Consider the following 24,106-nt stretch of genomic DNA (forward strand, 5'->3'; position numbering starts at 1 on the left):
CACATCCATTCCAAGACAGGCCTTGTGATTCCAGATAGGCAGACAAAACATTAAATACAACTTGACCCTTGGTTGTTTCAGGCAGCTCTTTGCAGCAGCAGAAGTTTTCTTAAATTTGACCACTATTTTCAAATCTTATAAGTGCTACAAGATGGCATGCATTGGAGATAGCAGTGGACTCCTCAACCCGGATAGGGAAGCTGTTTTTTCTCAGGATATCACACAAGACCTCTTCCACATCATGTGACATGTCATCAATACGCCCATTTCTTGTACTCCATTTCATTTACTGAAGTTGCTCCTAGCATGTGATTTACAATAATTTTACATCCTGGCATTATTATTTTCTCACCAACTGTGTGACTTTTTCTTTTCTGGGCAATAATTTCTGCCACCAAATAGCTTGCTTCCTGAGCCTTTTAACTAATGGAGACTTTTTTTTAACAAAAGCTGTACTTTGCTTGCTTTGAGATTCCAATAGACGTTTGAAATAATCAGCACCTTTAGATACCAAATGGCTGTGGTTTGTAGTAAAGTGTCTTTTCAGTTTTGCTGGAGCCATTGCTGTATTTGTAAATTGTTTGCCACAGATAAGGCACAATGGAATTGGGCAATGTGTATCACCTGTACATGAAAAACCCATAGTTAGGTAACTTTCACTGTAAAGGTGGACTTTTTTGGGGTCAAGTACTGTGCTGATTCATGCAAAGGACTCAGAATGTTGTAATTCTTCCTCACTAGCCTTCTCAGAATTTTTGGTAGTAGAAGATTAAGGTATACTATCCTCCTCTTGTACGTCACTCTTCCTCCTTACAAAACGCCACATTGGACCTTGAGCCATTTTGTTTTTAACACAACTAATAAAAAAAACACAATGGTATACTTCTGTAAGTCAACCACACTATCACTAAAACAACTGTGCATTAAATAGCAAAAGTCTTTCTGCAATGCAATTATTGCATACATCTGGTTCCCAACGCTAAACTTACACTGTTGTGCAAAAATGTCAACAGTTGAAAGACCCAACTTATGGGCATCTATCTCTGCAAGTGCACACATGCGACTTTTTTTTCTGTGTGCATAGGCTCAGTACAATGTGGAGGTCATCAGGGCACAGTACAATGTGGAGGTCATCAGGGCACAGTACAATGTGGAGGTAATCAGGGCACAGTACAATGTGGAGGTCATCAGGGCACAGTACAATGTGGAGGTAATCCGGGCACAGTACAATGTGGAGGTCATCAGGGCACAGTACAATGTGGAGGTCATCAGGGCACAGTACAATGTGGAGGTCATCAGGGCACAGTACAATGTGGAGGTCATCAGGGCACAGTACAATGTGTGTCCTGTTCACAGCACAACACTGGTATCATGTACGGCGCATTTTTTTCTGCACAGAAATCTGCAACATATGCGGGCCACATTTTGCTCGGGCATGAGAGCCCATTCAGTTGACTGGACACCCGTGCCCGTGACACGCAAGGAAGAAGTCACTGCACTTCTTTGGACGATGCAGCCCACATGGGAACCTCGGTTCTCAGTACGGTTGCGTTTCCCAATGTGGGTGGCATGCCAGTGCGGGTGGTGCGGCTGCACGGATTTTTGTGTAGATCAACAGCGGCACCACTTGCACAGATGTGAACCTAGGGTAAAGTAAGCAGCTACAGTTTTTGTAGCTTTGACTGGAGCTTCACTTTAAGAACCACTTTAATGCACTGGCTGCTTCCCCGGCTTCCAAATATAGCGCTGACATGCCTTGCTGCCCACTTTAGGACTTGTGAGTATCCTTTCTTGCAACACTACAAAACAGAGGGCGCACTGGCCTATCTTAACTGTCAAACAATTTTACGAATAGGTAAAACCAAGAGATATACTAGCAAACGCACACAAAAAGTGAGCATCAGATAAGACTGCCTCCATATCCACACTGCTCAACTGTTAACATGGGAAGACTCTTCAGCATCCTATACAGATTACGCGAGGGGCAAACACTCTTCTTCAGAGCTTTTCATGTGTGTTTGTAATACGCTAGACAAGTTAATTTACACTTGGCAGCCCATAGATCCAACACGGGTCTATTGTACAAATTCATACAAAAGCATTTGAGAACTTCTGTGCCTGTTCTGCTCTGATTCAGCAGGGAATCTGCTCATGGATCCCTGCAAAACGTGCTTATGTGAAAGGACACATGGGGGTTTATTTACTAAAGCTGGAGAGTGCAAAATCAGACTCACTTCTGCATCGACACCAGTCTGCTTCCAGGTTTTGTTGCCAAAGCTTAATTGAACAAGCTGAGGTTAGAAGCTGATTGTTGTATATGCAGAAGTGAGCTTGGTTTTGCACTCTCCAACTTTAATAAATAAACCCCTTTGTGTGTTTTTGCTGCTGCATTTTTTTTAATGTGTTAATTTAACCCCTTAGTGACTGAGGGTAAAACAAATGTTAATTTCTTGGTAAATGGTAAATCTGGAACCTGACCAAAATTAGTAAAAAAAAAACAAACTTTTTTTAAATTTAGCTGTATATTTCTTTCTATTAACATAACCTACCACCAAAGAATAGCCCAAGATAAATCCTGCTCTTGACACAAATGTGTGTATTATTTATTTGTACCCGTAGTAGAGCCCAGAAATAGTAGTGCACTTTTTGTGGGTTTTTTTTTTTTGGTTTTGGGTTTTTTTGGGGGGTAATCCTACCTAAAACATACTGACATAACTGATGCTATTACTAACTTAAAAAAAGTTTTTGGTTTTTTTAAAAAATGCCCCCCAAAAAAATACTGATCATGACCTTTGACCCTTGACTCAGACACTAACCGTTTCCTTGACCTAGATCATACCATGATCTAGCTATTTGTTCTTTATTTTATTTCTTTTTTTTACACACATTTGTTTGTTTACACATCTCCCTGCAAGGAGAGAGACACACAATTTATATCTCCCCCTATTCAGAGACAAAGTAAACACAGGGGTTGGCTGCACAGTGACTGATCCCTGTGATAGCCAATCAGAGGCTATAACAGCGATTGGGTGACTCAGAACCAGGAGTCCCGGGTGCTGATTGTTAGTACGGGACCCAGGGCTCCCTGTGAGAGCCTGGTCTCTGTGCTGGGAGCACGCTGTGTGTCACACTCCCAGCACAAAGGCAGATACGCTAATATGTGGCCCCATGTTAAAAAAAAAAAAAAAAGCCCAGCCCAGTGAGGCCACATATATGCGTACTCTCTGTGGGAAAGGGTTAATTATGAAAAAGTTAACTAATGCATAGTATTACAAAGAATGTTTCATGTGGCTCAAATACTAATTATTTTTGTTTTTGTCTTTCTAGATCCCTACTACTGAATGGAATTCAATGGACCTGGGAACAAATGAGCGCTGGCTAAATTATCTCAGGAAAAAGATCTTTACTGATGAACTTTGATATTTTATTTAGATATGAACATATTTTTATTAAAATAAAGTTGTGCCTTTGTAGAATAAGATTAAGATTTTTACTCATCAGAACAATTGGTCTCTATTAGTGTATGGTATTTTTTAGGTTAGCGAATGTTTTTATTAGGAGTTGTATACCTCTCCTCTTTACAGTTGTCAATGGGCCACTGAGTCTCCTGCTGATCAAATGATCTTCTAAGGCCTTGTTCACATGGGTGCTGAGGCCTTTTTCAGCTTTCATAGCCTCCACGTGCTGCATGCAGGCAGCCTCATCAAGTTAGTTAGGATGCAGCGGCTGTACACACACACACAGCTGCTTGTCTGCATGTGAGATGTGTGCAGCCCCGATCGCACACTGTGGGTGTTCAGGGCTGCTCACCCACTCCGAGTAGGAAAACAAAGGCCTCTACATTGTTACAGCAAAGGGCTCTTTCTCCTTACCCTGACTCCATGGGGTTGGGGTTTACATTGACCCTTGCAGGGACTGGGCACTTCTAGAGGTACAGTGATGGATGGGGTTCAGTAGTAGTAGTAAAGGCCATACTGGCCCAGTGCAAACATTGTGCTGGCACCATAGATGAGAGCTATACCCTGCTGAGGTTAGAGTTGCCTTACACAGCTTCTGATTGCTTTAACACCTTCCCTCCTGGCCTATAGCAGATTGACAGCCTGGCGGGACACTCGCGTTGTGACTGGGGGTCAAATGACATCCTATCAAAACGAGCCGCTGACACGCCCATTGCCAGTGTCATGTGACAGCTGTGACCAATCACAGCAAATCACATGTCAATTGTATACAATGCATGGCTTTCTGTCATGCCATCCATTGTATACAATTATGTTGTTAGGTTTGACTGGTCAAGGCAGTCACATGATACAGACAGGGCCAATCACAGCCCATCTGTATCATGTGATCAGCTTTGCCCAATCACAGCTAATCACAACAAAAGACTGAATTAATCAGTTTCATCAAGTAACAATGATTGCAAATATCAATGAAATACATTGGTATTAGCAATCATAATGTGTTAAAAAAAATCCTGTTCACTTGCCCAGAGTAGTTCAATGTTACTATGGTAACATTGTAGTGCTTTGCTCACAGTGTGCTGAAAATTAAAATAGTAAAAAAAAGAAAAAATGCAATAAAAAAAATTGAAAATTGAAAAAAAAACCAAAACAAATTATTATCATTATTTTCACCGAAGAAATGTAGCAGAATACATTTTGACCTAAGTTCATGAAGAAATGTTATTTGCAAAATTTATGTAACAGAAACAAAGAAAATTGTGGGGGTTTTTTTCAAAAGCTTTAGGTGTTTTTTGTTTTGTTTAGCAAATAATAAAAAACTCAGTGGTGATTAAATACCACCAAAAGAAAACTCTATTTGTGTGAAAAAAATGCTGTTGCATGACCACGCAATTGTCATTCAAAGTGCAACAGCACTGAAAGCTGAAAATTGGCCTGGGCAGGAAGAGGGTATAAGTGCCTGGTATTGAAGTGGTTAATCAAGCTTTATACAGTAGACACAAATGTTTCCCAGTACTGTACACCAATATAGTGAATCACAAAATGGCTTCAGCTGGCTCTCCACCCATCAAGAAAGCCCCTCTTGCTTATTTCACCAGTGTAGGGCTTAATCATAGAGGCCACTGTGATTAAAGAATAAGTTCACCTTTGGAACATGTTACATGTTCTACTCGTTTATAGGGTGGAACATGTAACATGTTCCCATAGCCGCAGCCACGCCCACCACCACCCCCGTGCGGGACTCCGCTCACGCGGCTGCGTCACTCATTCAGTGTTCTGTGAATGAGTGCCTACACATCCTGACAGCCTTCGCTGTGGGCTTGCAGTTTTCAATTAACTACCACGACGCTGTGGTAGTTCATTGAAGCTTCCTGTCAGTATATCTGCTTGTGCGTACATCCTGTACGACAAGCAGATATTCTGACAGGTCTGCAGGAGACCTTCATGGCATCAGCGATCTACTGATCGCTGGTGCAATGCTTTACAGGCTCCTTTGGACAAAAATAATAAATGCACATTTTTTTACCTGCAAAAAAATGTGCATTTATTATTTTGGTCCAAAAGGTGAACTTATCCTTTAAGCCCTGCATGGAATAAACATGTTAGAGGGTCTTTCCCAATGGTTGGAGAGCCAGCTGAAGCTGGTTTATGATTCATTATATTGGTATGCAGTCCTGGGAAACAGGATGCAGGCGGATGCAACAGGTGCCCTGGTGGCACCTTGGAGTCAGTATCGTCTCCTCTATGCATTCACTCCTCTCAAGCTTCTACCCCACCTGCTGCGAAGGATAGAGGCCGAAGACATTCTGGTGGCTCTGGATTGGCCCCGCCGCTCTTGGTATGCCGACGTGGTGCGGTTGGTCGTGGATGTCACTTGGTGGCTACTGCTTAGGTCAGATCTTGTTTCAAGGGCCGATCTTCCACCCCATCACTGGCTATAACCGCTTGACTATTGAAAGCCAGGTTCTAAGAGAGGGGACTGTCAGAGTCAGTGATTCCTACCATGCTAAAAGCATGGAAGTCTACTAGGAAGATATACCATCACTCCTGGAAGGCATATATTTCCTGGTGCGAGGCTGCGAGAGTTCATCCGCGTTCCTTTTTGGTGGCTAGGATTTTATCCTTTCTGCAACAAGTGTTGAGAAGATGCTGGCATTAATTACTATCAAAGGCCAGGTCTTTCAATGTTTTCTAGCCTTGCACTTCTTGACCCATGCATTCATTCAAGGGCTGAGGCATGTGGTACCTCTGGTGTATTCCCCGTTACTGCCGTGGGACCTGAATCTGGGTGTCTTTGTCCTCCAACAGCCTACTTTTGAGAATATTTGGGATATTCCCTTGCTAACGCTGTCCCAGAAGATGGCATTTTTAGTGGATATAACTTCAGCCTGCAGAGTGTCGGAGTTGGCGGTCCTTGTCCTGGTGGTCTCCTTATTTGGTGGTTCATAAAGATAAGGTGATTCTTCATCCATGCCCTTATTTTCTCCTGAAGGTGGTCTCTGTCTTTCATTTGAACAAGGAAAATGCCCTACCTTCTTTACGTCTGCACCTGTCACATCCCAAGGAGTTCGCCTTGCACACCTTGGATGTGGTTTGGATCATTTGGGTGTATCTGTCTGCTACAGAGTCCTTTCGCAGGCTGGGTTCCCTTTTTGTGATCATGGATGGGCCGAGGAAGGGTCTGCTGGTATCCTCTGCCACCATTTCTAAATGGATTAGGCAGATGATGGTGCAAGCTTATGCTATTAAGGGTCAGGTTCATCCCTTTCCAGTAATGGTGCACTCCACTAGGGTACCAAGTGCTTTTGGACCTTCCATCATCAGGTGTCTGTGTCTCAGATTTGCAAGGCAGGTACCTGGTCGTCCGTGCACACCTTCACTAAGTTCTACAAGGTGGAAGTCTTGGCTGGTTGTTGGATATGTGTTTTGGTCGCAAAGTATTGCAGGCGGCAGTTGAGGTTTTGTTTCCTCCTGGGGGGGGGGGGGGGGGGTGTATTTTCTGGTTGGGCTCCTGTTGGCCTGTTTTTTTGTCTTTGACTGTTTGGCCCGGGTTCCCCACCCCTCAGTTGTTGGCACTGCTTTGGGCCATCCCTTTGGTTAAGAATAGAAGACTCTGTGTCCGTCAATGAACGTAAGAATAATCAGATCATGCACCTGTTCTAGTGAAATTAAAATGGAGAAAGGAAGAAAATAGAAGTAACACGTGGAAATTAAATGAAACACTACTTCAAGACCCAGAGGTGGAGATAAGATTAGGGAAAGAGATTGAGCAGTTCTTTACGCTCAATGAAACGGAAGGGATTTCTCTGGTGACAATCTGGGAAGCTCATAAGGGGTATATCAGGGGCATTTTGATCTCAATAGGAGCTCAAAAAAAAAAAAGAACGAAAGGGAGAAGAAAATAAAATTGCTAACTAAAGAATTATATGATTTAGAACAACTACATAAAAAGAAAATAGATGTAGGGACACAACAGAAGATAATTTTGAAGAGACGAAAGACATCATGGAACAAGATACTAGAAGAGTTTTCAATAGAGTGGATAAAGAAAGGTATCAGTGGGGAAATAAACCAGGAAAATATCTGATGAGAAGAGTAAGAGAGAGAAAAGGAATTATATAGAAAAAAATAAAAGATGAAAATGGTGAAATGGTTTATTCAACCACTGATATAGCTAAAACGTTCCAAAAATATTATAATAAGTTATATGGTTTAAAACCCAGGGGAAAGAAAGAAAGAAAGAGGCAGCAATATTTAAAAGAAGCGGGATTGCCCAGGATAGAGGAAGAGAGATTGTTAGCATTACAAAAATTAATCTCCCATGAATAAATAAGGTATTGAGAAGTACAGCAACAGGAAAAATCCCAGGACCAGATGGTTTTATGCTGAAATATTACATGAAGTTTCAAAAACAGCTTATGCCCAAATCATGTAGATATATGAACGCATTGGGATAAGAGATGGATATGAGGGAGGAGTCTCTGCAGGCAAATATTACAGTTATACCAAAGGAGGGAAAGGACCCCTCCCAATTTTCTAGCTATAGACCAATATCACTCTTAAATATAGATACAAAACTATTCGCAAAGGTTTTATCAAACAGGATGAAAGATCTGATGGCGGATTGGATACATATCGATCAAGTGGGATTTGTTCCAGGGAGGGAGGTACGAGACAATGGATTAAGATCATTCCTCCTTTTGCAAAAAAGTATGAAAGAAAGGAGTTTGGTACTGATAATGTTGATCGACGCTGAAAAAGCCTTTGACAGGGTAGATTGGGGGTTCACGATGAGCACACTAGAAGCATTGGCTATTTGACATAAGATGATGCAGTGGATAAAAAAATTGTATAGCTTTCCTTCAGCCGCAGTGAAGGTTAATGGTTCATTATCACAATTCTTAAAAATGTATAACTGGACAAGGCAGGGTTGCCCTTTGTCACCACTACTTTTTGTTATCTCATTGGAACCGCTTCTGGCGACTGTTTGAAAGTCTTTAGATGTAAAAGGAGTTATGATTGGGAAGAAAGAACATAACGTTGTGGCTTATGCAGATGACATGTTATTCTATGTCACGAACCCTAGAGTAACGTTACCCAATCTAATGAAAATTTTAAAATACTATGGCGAACTGTCAAATTTGAAGATCAATCCCTCAAAATCAGAGATATTGAATATTTCAGTCGCAAAGTTAGAAAAACAGAACTTGCAGGAAGCCTTCCCTTTTGCTTGGAGAGAAAGAGAATTAAGTTATTTAGGAGTAAAGCTCACTCCCGCTTGGAAAAATCTACCAAATAAACTATATCTCACTTGTAAATGAAGTTAAGGAAGAATTGAGGAAAATGTCTGTATGGGTACTCTGGTGGTTGGGCTGCATAAACATTGTAAAAATTGTTATAGTTCCGAAAATCCTGTATAAGTTCCATATGCTTCCAATTTATTTATCGGAGTCCATAAGAAAAATAAGTAAATTAATTTGGTCAAATAAAAAACCATGGGTTAGTTTTGAAGTATTATGTAGAGATAAGATTATTGCTGGTTTAGGCGTGCCACATTTTAAGAGGTATTGTCGTTCTGTACTGATTTCACAAATTATTGAGTGGATTTACGATACATCGGAGAAGATAGAAAATACACTGGGTCCCAGTTAGATAAGATAATATGGCTTCCGCAACAATACCGAACTTTTTTGGAAAACATAAGTACGTTAACGGAATATTTTAAGAGAATGGGATAGATTACATAAGCGAATGGGATGGGAATATAATTCACTATTAATTCCACTGGAGGGAACAGATTTTTTTCCCACCAGGGAAAGAAGACGTTACAGGTAACTGGATAAAAAATAAAAATGCACGTTTGAAGGACATCACGGAAAAGGGGGAGTTGCTTTCTTTTTTAGTATAAAAAGATTAGAGGATTTGTTTTTTAGGTTAGATGTGTGGCAGTACCACCAACTGAGGCATTTTGTATCAGCTCTTCTGCAACCATTAACCACTTGCCAACCAGCCACTATGGCAGGGTGGCACCGCTGCACAAAATCACATATATACGTGATTTTGCATTTCAGGTAGGGGGTGCGCACGACTGCCCTACCCACGCCGCCGATCGCGGCCGCTGGTGTCAATCACTGGGTCCCGGACGGTGATTACCCGCTGGAGCGCAGCAATTGCCAGCAAACACTGTTTCAGTGCAGCTCTCCTCCCTGTCAGTTTGGGCAAACTGATCTAGATGGATGAGCTCAGCCGTCCAGATCAGTGTGCTTACAGTGAAGCACACACCCCCACCCCCTATTTAAACACTTCCCTCACACAGTTAACCCTTTTGATTGCCTTCTAATGTTAATCCCTTCCTCCCCAGTACCATTAGTACAGTGTCAGTGTTTTTTTTTTTTTTGCACTGATCACTGTATTGGTATCACTGGGGATGTCAGTGACCCCAAGTCAGTTCCCCCCAGTGTCAGAATGTCCACCGAAGTCCCGCCATAAGTCTCTGATCGCCGCCATTATTAGTATTAAAAAAAATTCCAGTATATATACCGCCATTTGTAGACGCTATAACTTTCACGTAAACAAATTAATTTATATGCATTGGGAATATTTTTTTTTTAGCAAAGACATGTCACATTACATTTTGACCTAAATTTATGACGAAATTAGATTTTAACATTTTTTTACTGGACATGTTTTATAGCAAAAAGTCCAAAATATTGTTTTTGTTCTTTTTTTTTTATAGCGCAAAAAAAAATTAAAACTGCACAGGCGATCAAATACCACTGAAAGAAAGCTCAATTTGTGGGGAAAAAGGATGTAAATTTCATTTTGGTGCAGCGTTGCGTGACCGCGCAATTGTCAGTTAAAGTAACGCACTGTCGTAACACAAACCGTTTCTGTAACAGCTTCCTGACTGCCCTATACTGCTACAGGGCGGCACGGGTGCGCAAAATCACGTGTGTGTATATATGTGATTCGCGCTCCCGTGGCTTTCACGCCCCTCCCAGATAGTGTCAGATTGTCCGCCAGTACACCAGTCATCACATTTAACCCCTTGATTACCAGGAACACGCTCATACACAATAAACCTCCATTGCTAGTATAGTGTCTAAACGGATCAATATGTTTGATCAGATCACAAAAAAAAGAACATAGCATATATACCCAACAAGGACCAGTGACGTACTGGTACATCACTGGACTTTGAATAGTTATACCAGGATGATGCCTACAGCTGCAGGCATCATCCTGGTATAGTTTTTTTCATCCGGCGATTGGCTTTCATGTAAAAGCAATCCTAGTTGCTAATAAGCTGCAGGATTGCTTTTCCAAGCAGCGGGAGATGACCCCCCTCACCCGCTGCCTTCCACGGCCTTCTCGGGCAGCCCTGTGCCATTGGGGGAATCTGAGAATCCAGCTGACCATAGAGCTGATAGGAGACCAGAATGGTGCCAATCATCTCTATAGTCTAAGAAATCGGAAGCTACAAGCATTTCATCACTTCAGTTTCACAGGATATAAACAGTGCCATTTGTAAATTGGGAAAGCATCTGATCACACTGGTAGTGGTTTGATTAGATAATGTAAGGGCAGAGGAGATATCTAGAGTCTGATAGATCCCGGATTTCTCAAAAAAGAATATATGACAATGCCCATTGAAGTTATAGGGGATATTTGCATTCCCTGTGATAGCATTAAAAGTTATAAAAAAATAAAAATGAAAGGGACAGTTTAAGAATAATTTAAAAAAATCAAAATAACTTTAAAAAAACAAAACACCCTCACCCCCCCCCCCCCGCGCGCATGTCTGTGTGCGCAAGCGTTGACCCTGTGCCGGTATGTAAACAGCGGTTGCACCATGCATGTGTGGTATCATCCTGAACGTCAGATCAAGGGCAGTAATGCTAACACTAGACCTCCTCTGTAAATCTTAAATGGTAGTTTGTAAAGGCTTTTAAAACGTTGCCTATGGATATTAAAAATGTATGCAGTTTGTCGCCATTGCACGGGGCATGCGCAGTTTTAAAGCATGTCATGTTTGGTATCTGTTTACTCGGCATACCATCATTATTTATATTATACCAAATAATTGGCCAATATATTGTGTTTTTGTGCATTAAAAGTAAAAAAAAAAGTTGTTTTTTTAAAATTGCGTTTGAAGAATTGCGGCGTAAGTACTATGTGGCATAAAAAATTGCAGCACCCACTATTTTATTCACTAGCGTGTTTGCTTTAAAAAAATATACAATGTTTGGGGGTTTAAATTCATATCCTAGCAAAAAATACTGATTTTTCTCATGTGAACAAAAAGTGTCAGAAAAGGCTTGATCTTCAGGTGGTTAGAAGAGTGAATGTTGTGTGGCATAAACTTCTAATGCTGGGCATAAAACGCCCCCACCCCCCAAAACAACCTCTTTTTGGAAAGTAGACACCCCAAACTATTTGCTGAGAGGCATGTTGAATCAATAGACAAATTTATTTTTTTACCGCAAGTTTTTGGAAAATGACAAAAAAATTTTTTTTTTTTACTCAAAATTGTCACTTAAATGATTTATTGCTCACACATGCCATGAGTATATGTGGAATTACTCCCCAAATTACATTCTGCTACTTCTCCCAAGTATGGGGGTACCACATGTGAGAGACGTTTTGGAAGTTTAGCCAAGTACAGGACCCCAAAATCCAATAAGCACCTTCAGGCTTTTAAAGGGCTTTATTTCCTCATTACACTTCCTGACTACCTATCACAGTTTTGAAGGCCCTGAAATGCCAGGATAGCCCCAAACCCCCAACTGATCCCTTTTTGGAAAGTAGACGCCCCAAAGAATTTGATAAGAAGCATGGTGAGTATTTTGCAGATCTCATTTGTTGCCACAAGTTTTTGGAAAGTGAAGAAAAAAAACAAAAAAAAATGTTTCTTTTCTTTTTTTATATTTCAAAACCTTGTGAGAAAATATGAGATCTGCAAAATACTCACCATTCCTCATTTAAATTACTTGGGGTGTCTACTTTCCAAAAAGGGGTCATTTGGGGGGGGGGGTTTGGTGCTATTTTGGCATTTCCGGGCCTCCGAAACTGTGACAGGTAGTGAGGAAGTGAAATGAGGAAGTTACGTACCTTCAGGCTTTCAAAGTGGTCAATGGATTTCAGGCTCCTGTATGTGGCTAGGCTCCCAAAAAGTCTCACAGATGTGGTATCCCCATACTTGGTAAAAGTAGCAGAATGTATTTTGGGGTTTAATACAACATCTACCCATGGCTTGTGCGAGAAATATATAATTTAAATGACAATTTTGTGTACAAAAAAAATGTTTTTGTCATTTTCCAGAAACTTGTGGAGAAAAATAAATCTTCCATGGACTCTATGCCTCTCCGCAGATAGCTTAGGGTATTTACATTCCAAAAAGGGGTCATTTTGGGGTGTTTGTACTATCCTGGTATTTTAGCACCTCAAGTAATGTGATGGGCTGTCAGAAAGTGAAAGCTGTGTAAAGACTTATAGCGAGACTGCGGCAGGCATTCTGGCAGAGGGGGGGGAACTGTCACTGACATCCCCAGTAACTCTAATACAGTGATCAGTGCTAATAAAAAATACTGACACTACTAATGACACTGGGCAGGAAGGGGTTAACATGTTGGGTGATCAAAGGGTTAATTGTGTGCTGTGTGTGTGTTTTACTAGCAGAGCAATACAATGCAGCATGCTGGAGCTGACGGGAGAGATTCATATTGCTTACATACTCGGCGATTGCCAGGTGCCGGCGTGGAATCTCCAGCCGGGACCCAGTGATCGACAGCTGTAGCCACCAATGGTGGTGGAGATAGGGCGCGTGCCCCCTACCCGGAACTCCATACCACGTATATATATGTGATTTTACACAGCCCTGATGCCCTGTAGCAGTATGTGTGCTATAGGGCAGTGAGGAAGTGGTTAAGTAACATGATAACACCATCAAATATAAAAATGATGTAGAGAAAGCGGTTTTGATTACATCACCATCACATAAATAGTTACATGCACCAGATTTACTCTTTTGGTATATCATCATCATTTGCAGAGTTGTAGCAAATCCAACGCATTTTAGAGTCAGTCAACTCCCTCCTCAGGGGAAAATAAACTCTGCATGGTAATGGCAGCATCTAAGAGATCAAACGTATATATTTGTTTGCAACTTGTACGACAAGTTCACATATCAAATCAATACATCTGAAGAACTTAAATTACTCACATACAATAGATGAATCAAGACAACACAGCCTGCAGTCACAGCATAAAATCAGTGTAAGTGGTCATCATCTCCAGGGGTATGATTCTAAGCATCAACACACCCATAGGCCCCTCTGGCTAAACACTGGTATGAAGGGAAAGGAGGAATTAGAACAGTTCTAAGTGCAATTAAATAGTAGGGCATGCCAGCCCATATGTACGAAAAAGGACCTTAGTAGTCTATATCAAAAGGTATATTACCCACCAAGATGGTTCATAATCTTATATGCCCACTCGTCATGAGTCGTCATGCCATGAGTCACATGGCTTCTTCAGTCCGCCGCAGGTTCCAACCCATGGTGCATTACAACTGATGGTAGAATGTACAAAGATTCAACCAGCTTATGTGTTTTGAGGCCTTGTCTCTTCCTGCGAGCCATTTGATGAAGATTGGCTCTGAAGAAGAGGCAAGACCTCGAAATGCATCAGACGGTTGGAGCTTTGTACATTCAACAATCAGTTGTAATTCTCCATGGGTTGGAACCTGTGGTTGTGTTGTGAGAAGCTGAGATACATCTGTTGGTTTTTAAGTACACTGCTGCAAAAAATTAAAGGAACACTTTGAAAACACATCAGATCTCAATGGGGAAAAATATCATGCTGGATATCCTATACTGAATGATCATATCTGCTTTCACTTTTGATCTAAAGGCAGTTTTCATTTTGTCCACCCTTTTAATTGTGGCCATACTGTCTCATGTCCAAATCAGACTGGAAGCCTGGATGATACAAGCACTGCTGGATTAAAAGAAACCTGTGAAGAGGGAATATAGAGGCTGTCATTGCTGAGTTTTACTTCTGTTAAAATGTTAAAATGTTAGTTGCCTGGCTTTTACAATGATTGAGCTGCTGATTTGGAAGGAGGAGTTCTGACTTGGTCTCTGACCCAGTTCACATAAGCAGATCAGAAAGTCAGAGCAAATGAAGTAGTGAGGCCGGAGACAGCCAGGCATGGTATGTTTTTAGAATTCTTTGATATTTCTCTTAGTGCCAGTTTCCTTTAGTGTTACATGCTCGTAATGACATTTCTGATTGTGTTTGCTCTGTATATTTTTAATACATTCTAGATAAAGAGAGAAACCCTATTGCATATGTGGAAGGGGATGTTCTGTCGTCTAGCTCACCATCAATGTGTGAACCTCTTACAGTCACATACAGGAAAATACACTTTTACCGTCAGGAGCTTAAAGGTCAGTGACAGCTAAGGTTTTGAACTATTTGCAGACAGTAATCGAATTTCACCATATTTTATTAATTAGGTTTGAGAGGGTAACAAATACCTTGACCTTTTTTTTTTAGTCCGCACAGAATAAAACTGAGAGACTATAGGCACCTAAATCTACAGAATATGCCTGATCACAGCCGGGCAGTGGTCCCTACAATATACTGTTTTTTTTTATCACCATCATATCGTAGTCATACCAAAAAAGTTTAGTTGACTTATTGTTCAAAATTTTCTTTAATTAATCTAGGGTCACAGTGGGTTTTCTCTATCCTTGGGCATTGCTCAGAAATTCTCCCAATGTAAGAGGTCTATATGCAATGAAGAAAAGGCATTTGAAAATCTTGGGATACCATGTCATTCAGGTAGAAATAATAGCAGTATGGGCATGTTTTAGGAGGTCTCCTGATAGTGGCATAATTAACCTTTACTGAACATTTTTTGTGAGAGGGAGGAGCAATATGACATTATAATAATGTTATTGCATATTATAGGGGTCTTTAATTCATAAATAAATTAATTATTCCTAGACATGGACTTATGTTTCAGTTTGGATCTAACTGTAACTGAGCCCTTTGCCCACTTGTTTTTACAGTACTTGTTTTATGTATGTGAGCAAATTAAAACAAATCAATATTTTTATATATGTGTGCAGTACCTCTCAGTAATATATGCACATTTCTCTATGTTTTATCCTTTTTAAAACACTGCTAGTAGAAAAATATACCTTTTGATCCTGCCAAAGATCTATCAAGCTCCTAACTTCTGTTGTGAACTGACAACATTGTCTCTGCTGCAGTGAAATTCTGAGCCTATGTTTTCTCCGTTATTGGACTACAGAACACCTTCCCCTTATGCTATGGACAAGATGTAGGGGGTGTTGCGTAGGCCAGCAAAGAAGAACCTAGCCAGGGCTGATAACACTTCTGGGGATTTCAGTGCATCTGAAATAGTGTTGACAGTCAACAATAGGAACATCACTGGATGAATAGGATTAACAGTTATTTTCTGTACTTACAGACTTGTATGCAGACATTAGGAAATGCGCATGTATTGCACATTTGTACTGAATGTTTTGGGTTTTTTTGTATATTTATATTGCCTAGGCATACACTTCAATTGCAAATTGCATCTAAAACTGTCGACTCCATTTTTGTTGCTTAGATTACATACTAGACTCTTGTGAACTCTTGTGTTGACATATTCCCAGCACTGCCCAACTTTTAAAGCTCTATGATGTTCTGGATTTTTCATAATGAAGAATAAACAAATAACTGGGAAATTCAGCTGCCGGAGTTAAGACCCCATCATTATAGCTTTGTGGGTGCAGACCCTTTGATGCCCAAGACTGACAAAATAAATTACAACCTTGAGTATAACATCTGTACAAAAATAAAGTTTATTGCCCATGGTATTAAATCAAATTGTGTTTTTCTGGTATAGTTTTTATAAGAAGGTATTTTATTGGTTGCTAAACCTTCCACATGTTTCTGTGCTTGACACATACACTGATCAGCCATAAGATTATGACCACCCATCATAACCCCAATGGCTTCACTAGACCTCTGAAGGTATGATGTGGTATCTGGCACCAAACCATCACTAGCATAACCTTTAAGTCCTATGATTTGCAAGGTGGGGCCACCATGGAGTAGAATTGATTTTGCAGCAGATCCTACAGATGCTTAGTTGGATTGAGATCTGGAGAATTTGGAGGCAATCAACACCTCAATCCATTCTTGAATTCATCTGACCAGGCCACCTTCTTCCATTGCTCTGTAATCCAGGTCTGATGCTCACATGCCCATTGTAGGCTCTTTTAGCAGTGGACATGGGTCCCTATACGCAACAAACTGTGATGCACTGTGTGAACTGACACCTTTCTATAACTAGCATTAACTTTTTCAGAAACTTGAGCTACAGTAGCTCTTCTATTAGATTGCACTACATGGGCCAGTCTTTGCTTCCCACATGCATTAATGAGCCTTGGTTGCCCACGACCCTGTTGCTGGTTCACCAGTTTACCTTCCTTGGACCAATTTTGGTAGGTCCTGACCACTGCAGACAAGGGAGCTTCAGTTTTGGAGTTGCTCTGATCCCATTGTCTAGCCATTCAATTTGGTCCTTGTCAAAGTTACTCAAACAAGATAATCAATGTTATTCACTTTACCTGACAGTGGTCTTAATATTACGGCTGATTTGGTGTATATTCCCATAATCTGTCCACTGAACATAATGTATACACAACCCTTTAATGGAATGTCTCTTTTATTGATTTCCAGATCCCCAGTAATGAATGGAACTCTACAAGTCTTGGAACAAAGGTTGCCTGGACAAGTTATCTCAGAAAAAAGATATTTGCAGATGATGCATATACTGTCTAAAGTATCTTTTATTGCGATTAAAACATGTTTTTTAATGGAGCAACTGCTGTGGATGAGTATTTCCTAGATTATATGTAGATTGCTTATTTGGTTGGGACCCCTTTCTGTACTTTCTGTGTATCCTATGGATCTATAAATACACACTATATTCATCTATCCTGCAGTGTGTGGCTGACCCTTCTTCCTATTGTTTTTTTACATATCTTGGTCCAACTTGAGTTCAGCCTGTGAGATAAAGTGGTTCCTGTAAAACAAAACACATTTAATGGCTGGACAATAATACCAGATATGACCAACAGGTAATAATAAGCACAACTCATGCATGCAGTATACAGTACATGTGCTCTATGAGTGTCAATATGCAGAGATGTAATTAGGGTTTTATAAGGGGAGTAAAAACGATTATATAGTTATAGTATAGCCATTCAATCCCCCTGCCCACCCCTTCCCCTTCACAGCAAGGGATAACAGCTTATTTAGGCTAGGAGGTAAGTAATAGTTTGAAATAACTTAACACAGTTATTTCATGCAAGATTCCTCCACTCTGAATGGCTGGTATCTTGAAACCGCTTCTCTTTGCTGGTTGTCTAGTTGCTGCCTCTTCAGCAATATCCCATCCAAAGGAATGCACCTGTGTTGCAGTATATTTTAATGCGTAACTTAATGCATGTTAACATACAACACATGTGAATGGGTCCTAAATGTATACAGTGTATTGATGCAGGGATGAAGGCTATAGCTGGCCCATACATTGAACACGTTATGCAATCATTTTTAAATTTACCCTCAAATACAGTAGTATATATCGAACCTTGCTGAACAGAAATAAATTGAATAGATTGTTTAGGTAGAAGCTTGTACTGCATACATGGTAAATTTGAAGGAGAAGAATGGCATACGAAAAAAACCTTTATATTTACCCCCATGCTGCAGCACCTGTGTAAAGATATAGCTGTCTCACACTGGCTTCAAGACGGAGAACTTAACAATCCCTTGACTGCTGATCACTCAGTTCTTAGTCGTCTCTGAGTGGAGAGCAGTGACAGAGTTGGAAGAGCAGAGCTGAGAGCAGTGACTAAGTGGAGTGGTGGAAGCTGCTGGCCCTAGCCCTCTGCTGCTGAAATTCAGAGCCAGCTGTCATTCAGGATGCTGAGTGCATCTCTACAATATTGTTGGGATCCTTCAAGAGCTTGGCACAGCTTTGCCCCATCAGCTGATAGCAGGTTATAGCCCACTATCTGCTAACTCTGGGTCACTGAACAAACAATGTACTCCAGGGACCCACAAGAGAATTATGGCCAAAGAGTTTGAATCATACTTCTCTTTTAAAGGACATCATATAGATATTATACAATCAGGCAGCAACAGGTCAGTAAGTTTTATAATAAGTTACATATTCCAATTTAGGCTACGATATATTGTCAGACTTCAAAAAAACTTTATTAATTGAGCTAAAAATTTCTGTACAACCTTTCTTTATTTTAAACAAGCAGTAGCAAACAAAAAATGAATATGTTGTAAAATAAGTAACTATGTTAATCTTTTACAACTTAGTCAGTTTAAAAAGGTTAAGGTGAGAATCCAGACAAGTAGCACCAGAGGCATAACGGATTTCCTTTAACATTCCGCTCCATTCCTTCTTGTCATCTTCAAACCTGACAAGAAAAGACACACATTTAATTGAGGGCAGACACAATCAAAAATTGTATAGAGCAACCTCATCTATATATATTTTGGCTTTTTTTTGGACTTGCTCTGACGAGTAGCTATTGGTATGTGTATAAAATATCCCAGTTAGTGTAGTCAAATTTTTTATTTTTTTTTTTGGGGGGGGGATATATTGTTTGCTTTGGACACTGGATCCTGCATTGGGTGCTAACCTTGGCATGAAGTTCAATGTGTGAAGTTAGCTGCAGGTTGCTATACAGGTCCAGGGCTGTGGTCCATTTTTATGGTTAACGACCCTGAAGACTCCTTCGGGGTATGTCCACTGTGATGGGCGAAGCCTAGAACTTTAATAGGCCCAGCACTGTGGATAAGGTAAGACAGGGTTCCTGGCTTTTAACAGCATTACCCACTGGGCAGAGCACACTATGCTATTTAGTGGGCAGAGGATTTGCGAGTTTGAGGCAATCCCTGCTATTTTGTCTCTAATGCCTCTCAGCAAGAGCCCTTTTATATTTATTGTTTTTTACAATTCCATTGGGATCTAGCCTCATGTGAGGTAGCTGCCCGCCTGTGCTCAGAATGCACGCAGTACATTACTGTGTTTGTTCTGCAGAGGCATAGCCACAAGAACTCGGTCCTCTTCTGGGTTATAGCGGCTCCTTCTCCAGGCACACAAAACCCCATCCATTCCACACCTGAACCGAGTACCACAGGTTGATAGCTGTTCCCTTGTCCCAGAGCAATGTCCTATTTTGACAATGCTCCTCTTATCTTACTCTAGCTCCCTCTCAGGCACACACCCATGTGGCCTGTCTGACAAAGGCAGATTTCTCTACCCAAAGGCAGATTTCTCTACCATGAAGTCTGAATTCTTCAGAAAACTTTCAGCACTTCTAGAACCTTTTGGTTTCCAGATGCTAGAACTGCTGCATCTCTTTTTTTTCTTTGACCCTTTTCGGGAACCAGAAGCAAATTCCTTTAGTTGAAGATATCCAGCAGTCATCCAGCCCTTGTCATCTCTTCTCTACTTTTAACTCTCTACTTTCTCCACCTCCACCCAGTAACTCACTCACTGCTTACAAGATTGAAAATCATTTAAAAAACAAGATTGATGCAATTCGTAGGGCATCTTCGCTACACAGACATATATCCCACTTAGCATATCTCTTACTAAACCTCCCTCTAAACTTTCCTCTTTTGACCTTGCTACTACTGAAGAGGTCACTAAAATTTTCTCACCACCTGCCCCCTGGATCCTGTCCCCCCACAACTACTACGGTCACCCTCATCTTCCATCCCTCACTCACATCTTCAATCTCTCCCTCTCCAATGGTGCCTTCCCCGCCCCTCTAAAGCATACACAGATCACTCCCATACTTAAAAAGCCCTCTCTGGACCCCACCAACCTTAACAACTATAGACCCATCTCCCTGCTCCCTTTTACCTCTAAACTCTTAGAACGCTTAGTCTACAATCGCCTGAGCTCCCACCTCACTGACAACAACCTTCTTGACCCTTTACAGTCTGGCTTTCACTCACTCCACTCCACTGAAGCTGCCCTACTAAAACTCACTAATGGTTTACTAACTGCTAAAACTAATGGCCACTACTCCATACTCTTACTATTTGACCTCTCTGCTGCTTTTGATACTATTGATCATCCCCTCCTCCTCAAAAAACTCCACTCTTTTGGCCTCCGAGACTCTACTCTCTCCTGGTTCTCCTCCTACCTATCGCAGCACTCCTTCAGCATTACCTATAACTCAGTCTCCTCCTCTCCACTTCCTCTTTCTGTAGGAGTCTCTCAAGGTTCTGTCCTTGGACCCCTTATCTACACCTCGTCCCTTGGTCACTTGATAAACTCCCATGGCTTTAAGTACCATCTCTATGCTGATGACACACAAATCTATCTTTCTACCCCTCACCTCTTCAGTCTCCTCTCGCATTACTAACCTACTAAGTGACATATCAGCATGAATGTCACTCCACTTCCTCAAACTAAATCTTTCCAAAATGGAGCTCATACTATTCCCTCCAGCCCGTGCCCCCTCCCCTGACTTCTCCATCAGGATCAGTAATACAACCATCAGTCCCTCCCCTCATGCCAGGGTACTAGGTGAAATCCTAGACTCTCATCTGTCCTTTCAGCCCCCAAATCCAATTGCTGTCCAAATTTTGTAGACTTCACCTACGCAACATCTCCAAGATACGCCCGTTCTTAACCTCTGAAACCACTAAGCAACTTATTCACTCCCTTGTTATCTCTCGCCTTGACTATTGTAACTCCCTCCTCATTGGCCTACCTAACAACAGGCTATCCTGCTAACTGCCAAAGCTAATGGCCACTACTCAGACCTTTTACTACTTGACCTCTCCGCGGCCTTCAACAGTTGACCACACCCTCCTCCTTAATAAACTACACCCCTCGGCATCAGAGACTCCGCTCTCTCCTGGCTCTCCTCCTACCTATCCCAACGCTCCTTCAGCGTTACCTATAACGCTACCACCTCCCCCTCTCTCCCCCTCTCTGTTGGGGTCCCCCAAGGCTCTGTCCTTGGGCCCCTTCTCTTCTCCATCTACACCTCCTCCCTATCACCTCTACGCCAATGACACGCAAATTTACCTCTCCACTCCTCACCTCACCCCTTCAGTCTCCGCCCGTATTACCCACCTGCTGAACGGCATATCAAACTGGATGTCGCTCCATTTCCTCAAACTGAACCTTTCCAAAACCGAGCTCCTAATCTTCCCCCCAGCCCGCGCCCCCCCCACCCTCTCCATTACGACCAACAACGCCACCATCAGTGCCACCACGCAAGCCAAAGTCCTAGATGTCACTCTGGACTCAAACCTGTCCTTCCAACCCCATGTCCAATCGTTGGCAAACTCATGCAGACTCCACCTCCGCAACATCTCCAAAATACGTACGTTCCTAACCCCAGACACTACTAAACAACTCGTTCACTCCCTCATTATTTCACGTTTGGACTACTGCAACTCCCTTCTCACTGGCTTACCTCATCACAGACTATGCCCGCTTCAGTCTATCCTGAACTCAGTGGCCAGACTCATCCACCTTACCAACCGCTCCTCTTCTGCCACCCCCTTCTATCATTCCCTCCACTGGCTCCCAATTGCCCAAAGCATTAAATTCAAACTACTAACACTGACATACAAAGCCATTCACAACGCTGCCCCAAACTACCTCACCGACCTGATACCCAAATACCACCCAACCCATAATCTTCGCTCCTCACAAGACCTCCTACTTTCTAGCTCCCTGGTCTCCACCTCCCATGCCCGACTGCAGGACTTCTCCAGGACTTCCCCCATCCTCTGGAACTCACTACCCCAATCCATCAGACTGTCACCTACCCTCCTCACCTTTAGGCGCACCCTGAAAACCCATCTCTTCAGGGAAGCCTACCCCACCCTCACCTAACAGCCGATCTCCTCCACTCCTCCTACCACTCCATGCCCCACAGCCACTTCCTCCTGTACCACTATCCCGTCCCTCCTAGATTGTAAGCTCGAAAGAGCAGGGCCCTCGAACCCCTTGTGTATTGTTTTGTTATTGTATTGTCTCATGTTCTGTCCCCCACTATAATGTACAGTGCTGAGCAAACCTTTCTGGCGCTATATAAATACTGTATAATAATAATAATAATCCCCTCTTCAGTCTATAATGAATGCTGCTACCAGACTCATCCACCTTACCAACCATTCCATATCTGCCATCCCTATCTGCCAATCCCTCCACTGGCTTCCCAATGCACAACAAATAAAATTCAAAACATTAAAATTAACATATAAAGCCATTTGTAACTCTGCCCCAAATTACAGCACTAATCTGGTCTCCAAATATCACCCAAACCGTCCTCTCCGCTCCTTGCATGACCACCTGCTCTCTAGCTCCATTGTCTCCTCCTCCCATGCTCATCTCCAGGACTTCTCCAGATCCTCCCCCATCCTCTGGAACTCTCTACCCCAATCTATCCGACTATCGTCTACTCTGCCTACTTTTAGGTGATCTCTGAAAATGTATCTCTTCAGAGCAGCCTATCTCTTCAGCTAATAACGGAATCTTCTATTCCTCCTATCAGTTCATCCCCCAGAGTTATTACCTTTTTGTACCAGCAGCCTCTCACTCTTAGATTGTAAGCTCCAAGGAGCAGGGCCCTCCTAACCCTCTTGTATTGAACTGTATTGTCTCCCTTTATATTGTAAAGTGCTGAGCAAACTGTTGGCGCTATATAAATCCTGTATAATAATAATAAAAGTATTGAGGTCACTGATTTTGTAGCAGGGGCAGCGGATGATTTTCCTTACCCTGCATTTTATGAGGTACAAGCTATGGCTTAGCACCAAATGCTTTCTACTGTGGACACACTAGAAGATGTGGTGCGAACTTGTCTATACCCAACAGCACTTGATTCTCAACAGCCAAAACAGACCCCTTGGGGTATTTGGAGACTGACTAAGTCTTAAGACTTTTCCCATACATGCCCAGATTATTTGTGCACTTTACTGGCTCAACCTTGAAAGGGTTTTCACTCCTCCTAAGCCTTTTGCTAAGATCTATGCTATGGAAAGATACAAAAAAAACACATGGACCTAAAAAAAACAAATGGACTATTCTAGTAGTGGATCTTGCAAATTCAGTTCTCAATAAAACACCTTACAGTTCCTATTAAGTATTCTGTTTATAGGCATTTTAAAGGCCTCATTTGCTCTAGCATGTCATGTCCTGTAGCCTGCAATTACTGCCATGTCTCTTTGCCATGCTATCGTTAACTGGTTGAGAAAAATTAATAGAGACTGGGAACCCTGCTCACCTGGAACAATTACATCTGATGCCTTCAGCCCTACTGGTATGTGTCAATGCTCTTCAGAATGTAACTCGCCAAGTTTCAAGAATCTTTTTTTATCTCTGTGCAATATGCACAGGATTTTGTAGCTAAAAGCTTGGTCTGCTGAACATGCTTATAGGAAACATCATCTGTGCATGCTGTTTGATGGCAAAAGCCTCTTTGGGGAATCCCTTGACTAATTCATCAAAGTAGTAACTGTGGGGAAAGGTACTTCTATCCCACATGGAAAAATCCAAAGTCTCC

General features: G+C 41.7%; 2 protein-coding genes and 1 long non-coding RNA gene across 5 annotated transcripts in view; 2 read left to right on the forward strand and 1 right to left on the reverse strand.

Annotated features, from left to right (window-relative positions):
• The window catches only part of FASTKD1 (FASTK mitochondrial RNA regulator 1), a 92,402-nt gene extending 88,923 nt beyond the window's left edge, over positions 1 to 3,479 (forward strand). For 2 of the 3 annotated variants that reach the window (XM_089651879.1, XM_089651880.1), the window contains one exon: positions 3,328 to 3,479. In XM_089651879.1, coding sequence (XP_089508005.1) covers positions 3,328 to 3,420 — 93 coding nt within the window. In that variant the 3' untranslated portion in view covers positions 3,421 to 3,479. The remainder of the gene's footprint in view (positions 1 to 3,327) is intronic. The other variant, XR_016305810.1, reaches the window with a different exon arrangement.
• A 10,658-nt stretch (positions 3,480 to 14,137) lies between these two features.
• Positions 14,138 to 17,367, forward strand: LOC149447918 (uncharacterized). Its single transcript, XR_016305811.1, has 2 exons — positions 14,138 to 14,908; positions 17,223 to 17,367. It is a non-coding gene; the product is annotated as an uncharacterized LOC149447918 (long non-coding RNA).
• A 1,373-nt stretch (positions 17,368 to 18,740) lies between these two features.
• The window catches only part of KLHL41 (kelch like family member 41), a 31,652-nt gene continuing 26,286 nt past the window's right edge, over positions 18,741 to 24,106 (reverse strand). The window contains exon 6 of the mRNA XM_089651881.1: positions 18,741 to 18,979. Within this exon, the coding sequence (XP_089508007.1) occupies positions 18,868 to 18,979 (112 nt within the window). The 3' untranslated portion in view covers positions 18,741 to 18,867. The remainder of the gene's footprint in view (positions 18,980 to 24,106) is intronic.

This window comes from Staurois parvus, unplaced genomic scaffold (assembly GCF_062004578.1).
Source record: "Staurois parvus isolate SC_StPar_1 unplaced genomic scaffold, SC_StPar_1.0 ptg000665l, whole genome shotgun sequence".
Taxonomy (NCBI): Eukaryota; Metazoa; Chordata; class Amphibia; order Anura; family Ranidae; genus Staurois; species Staurois parvus.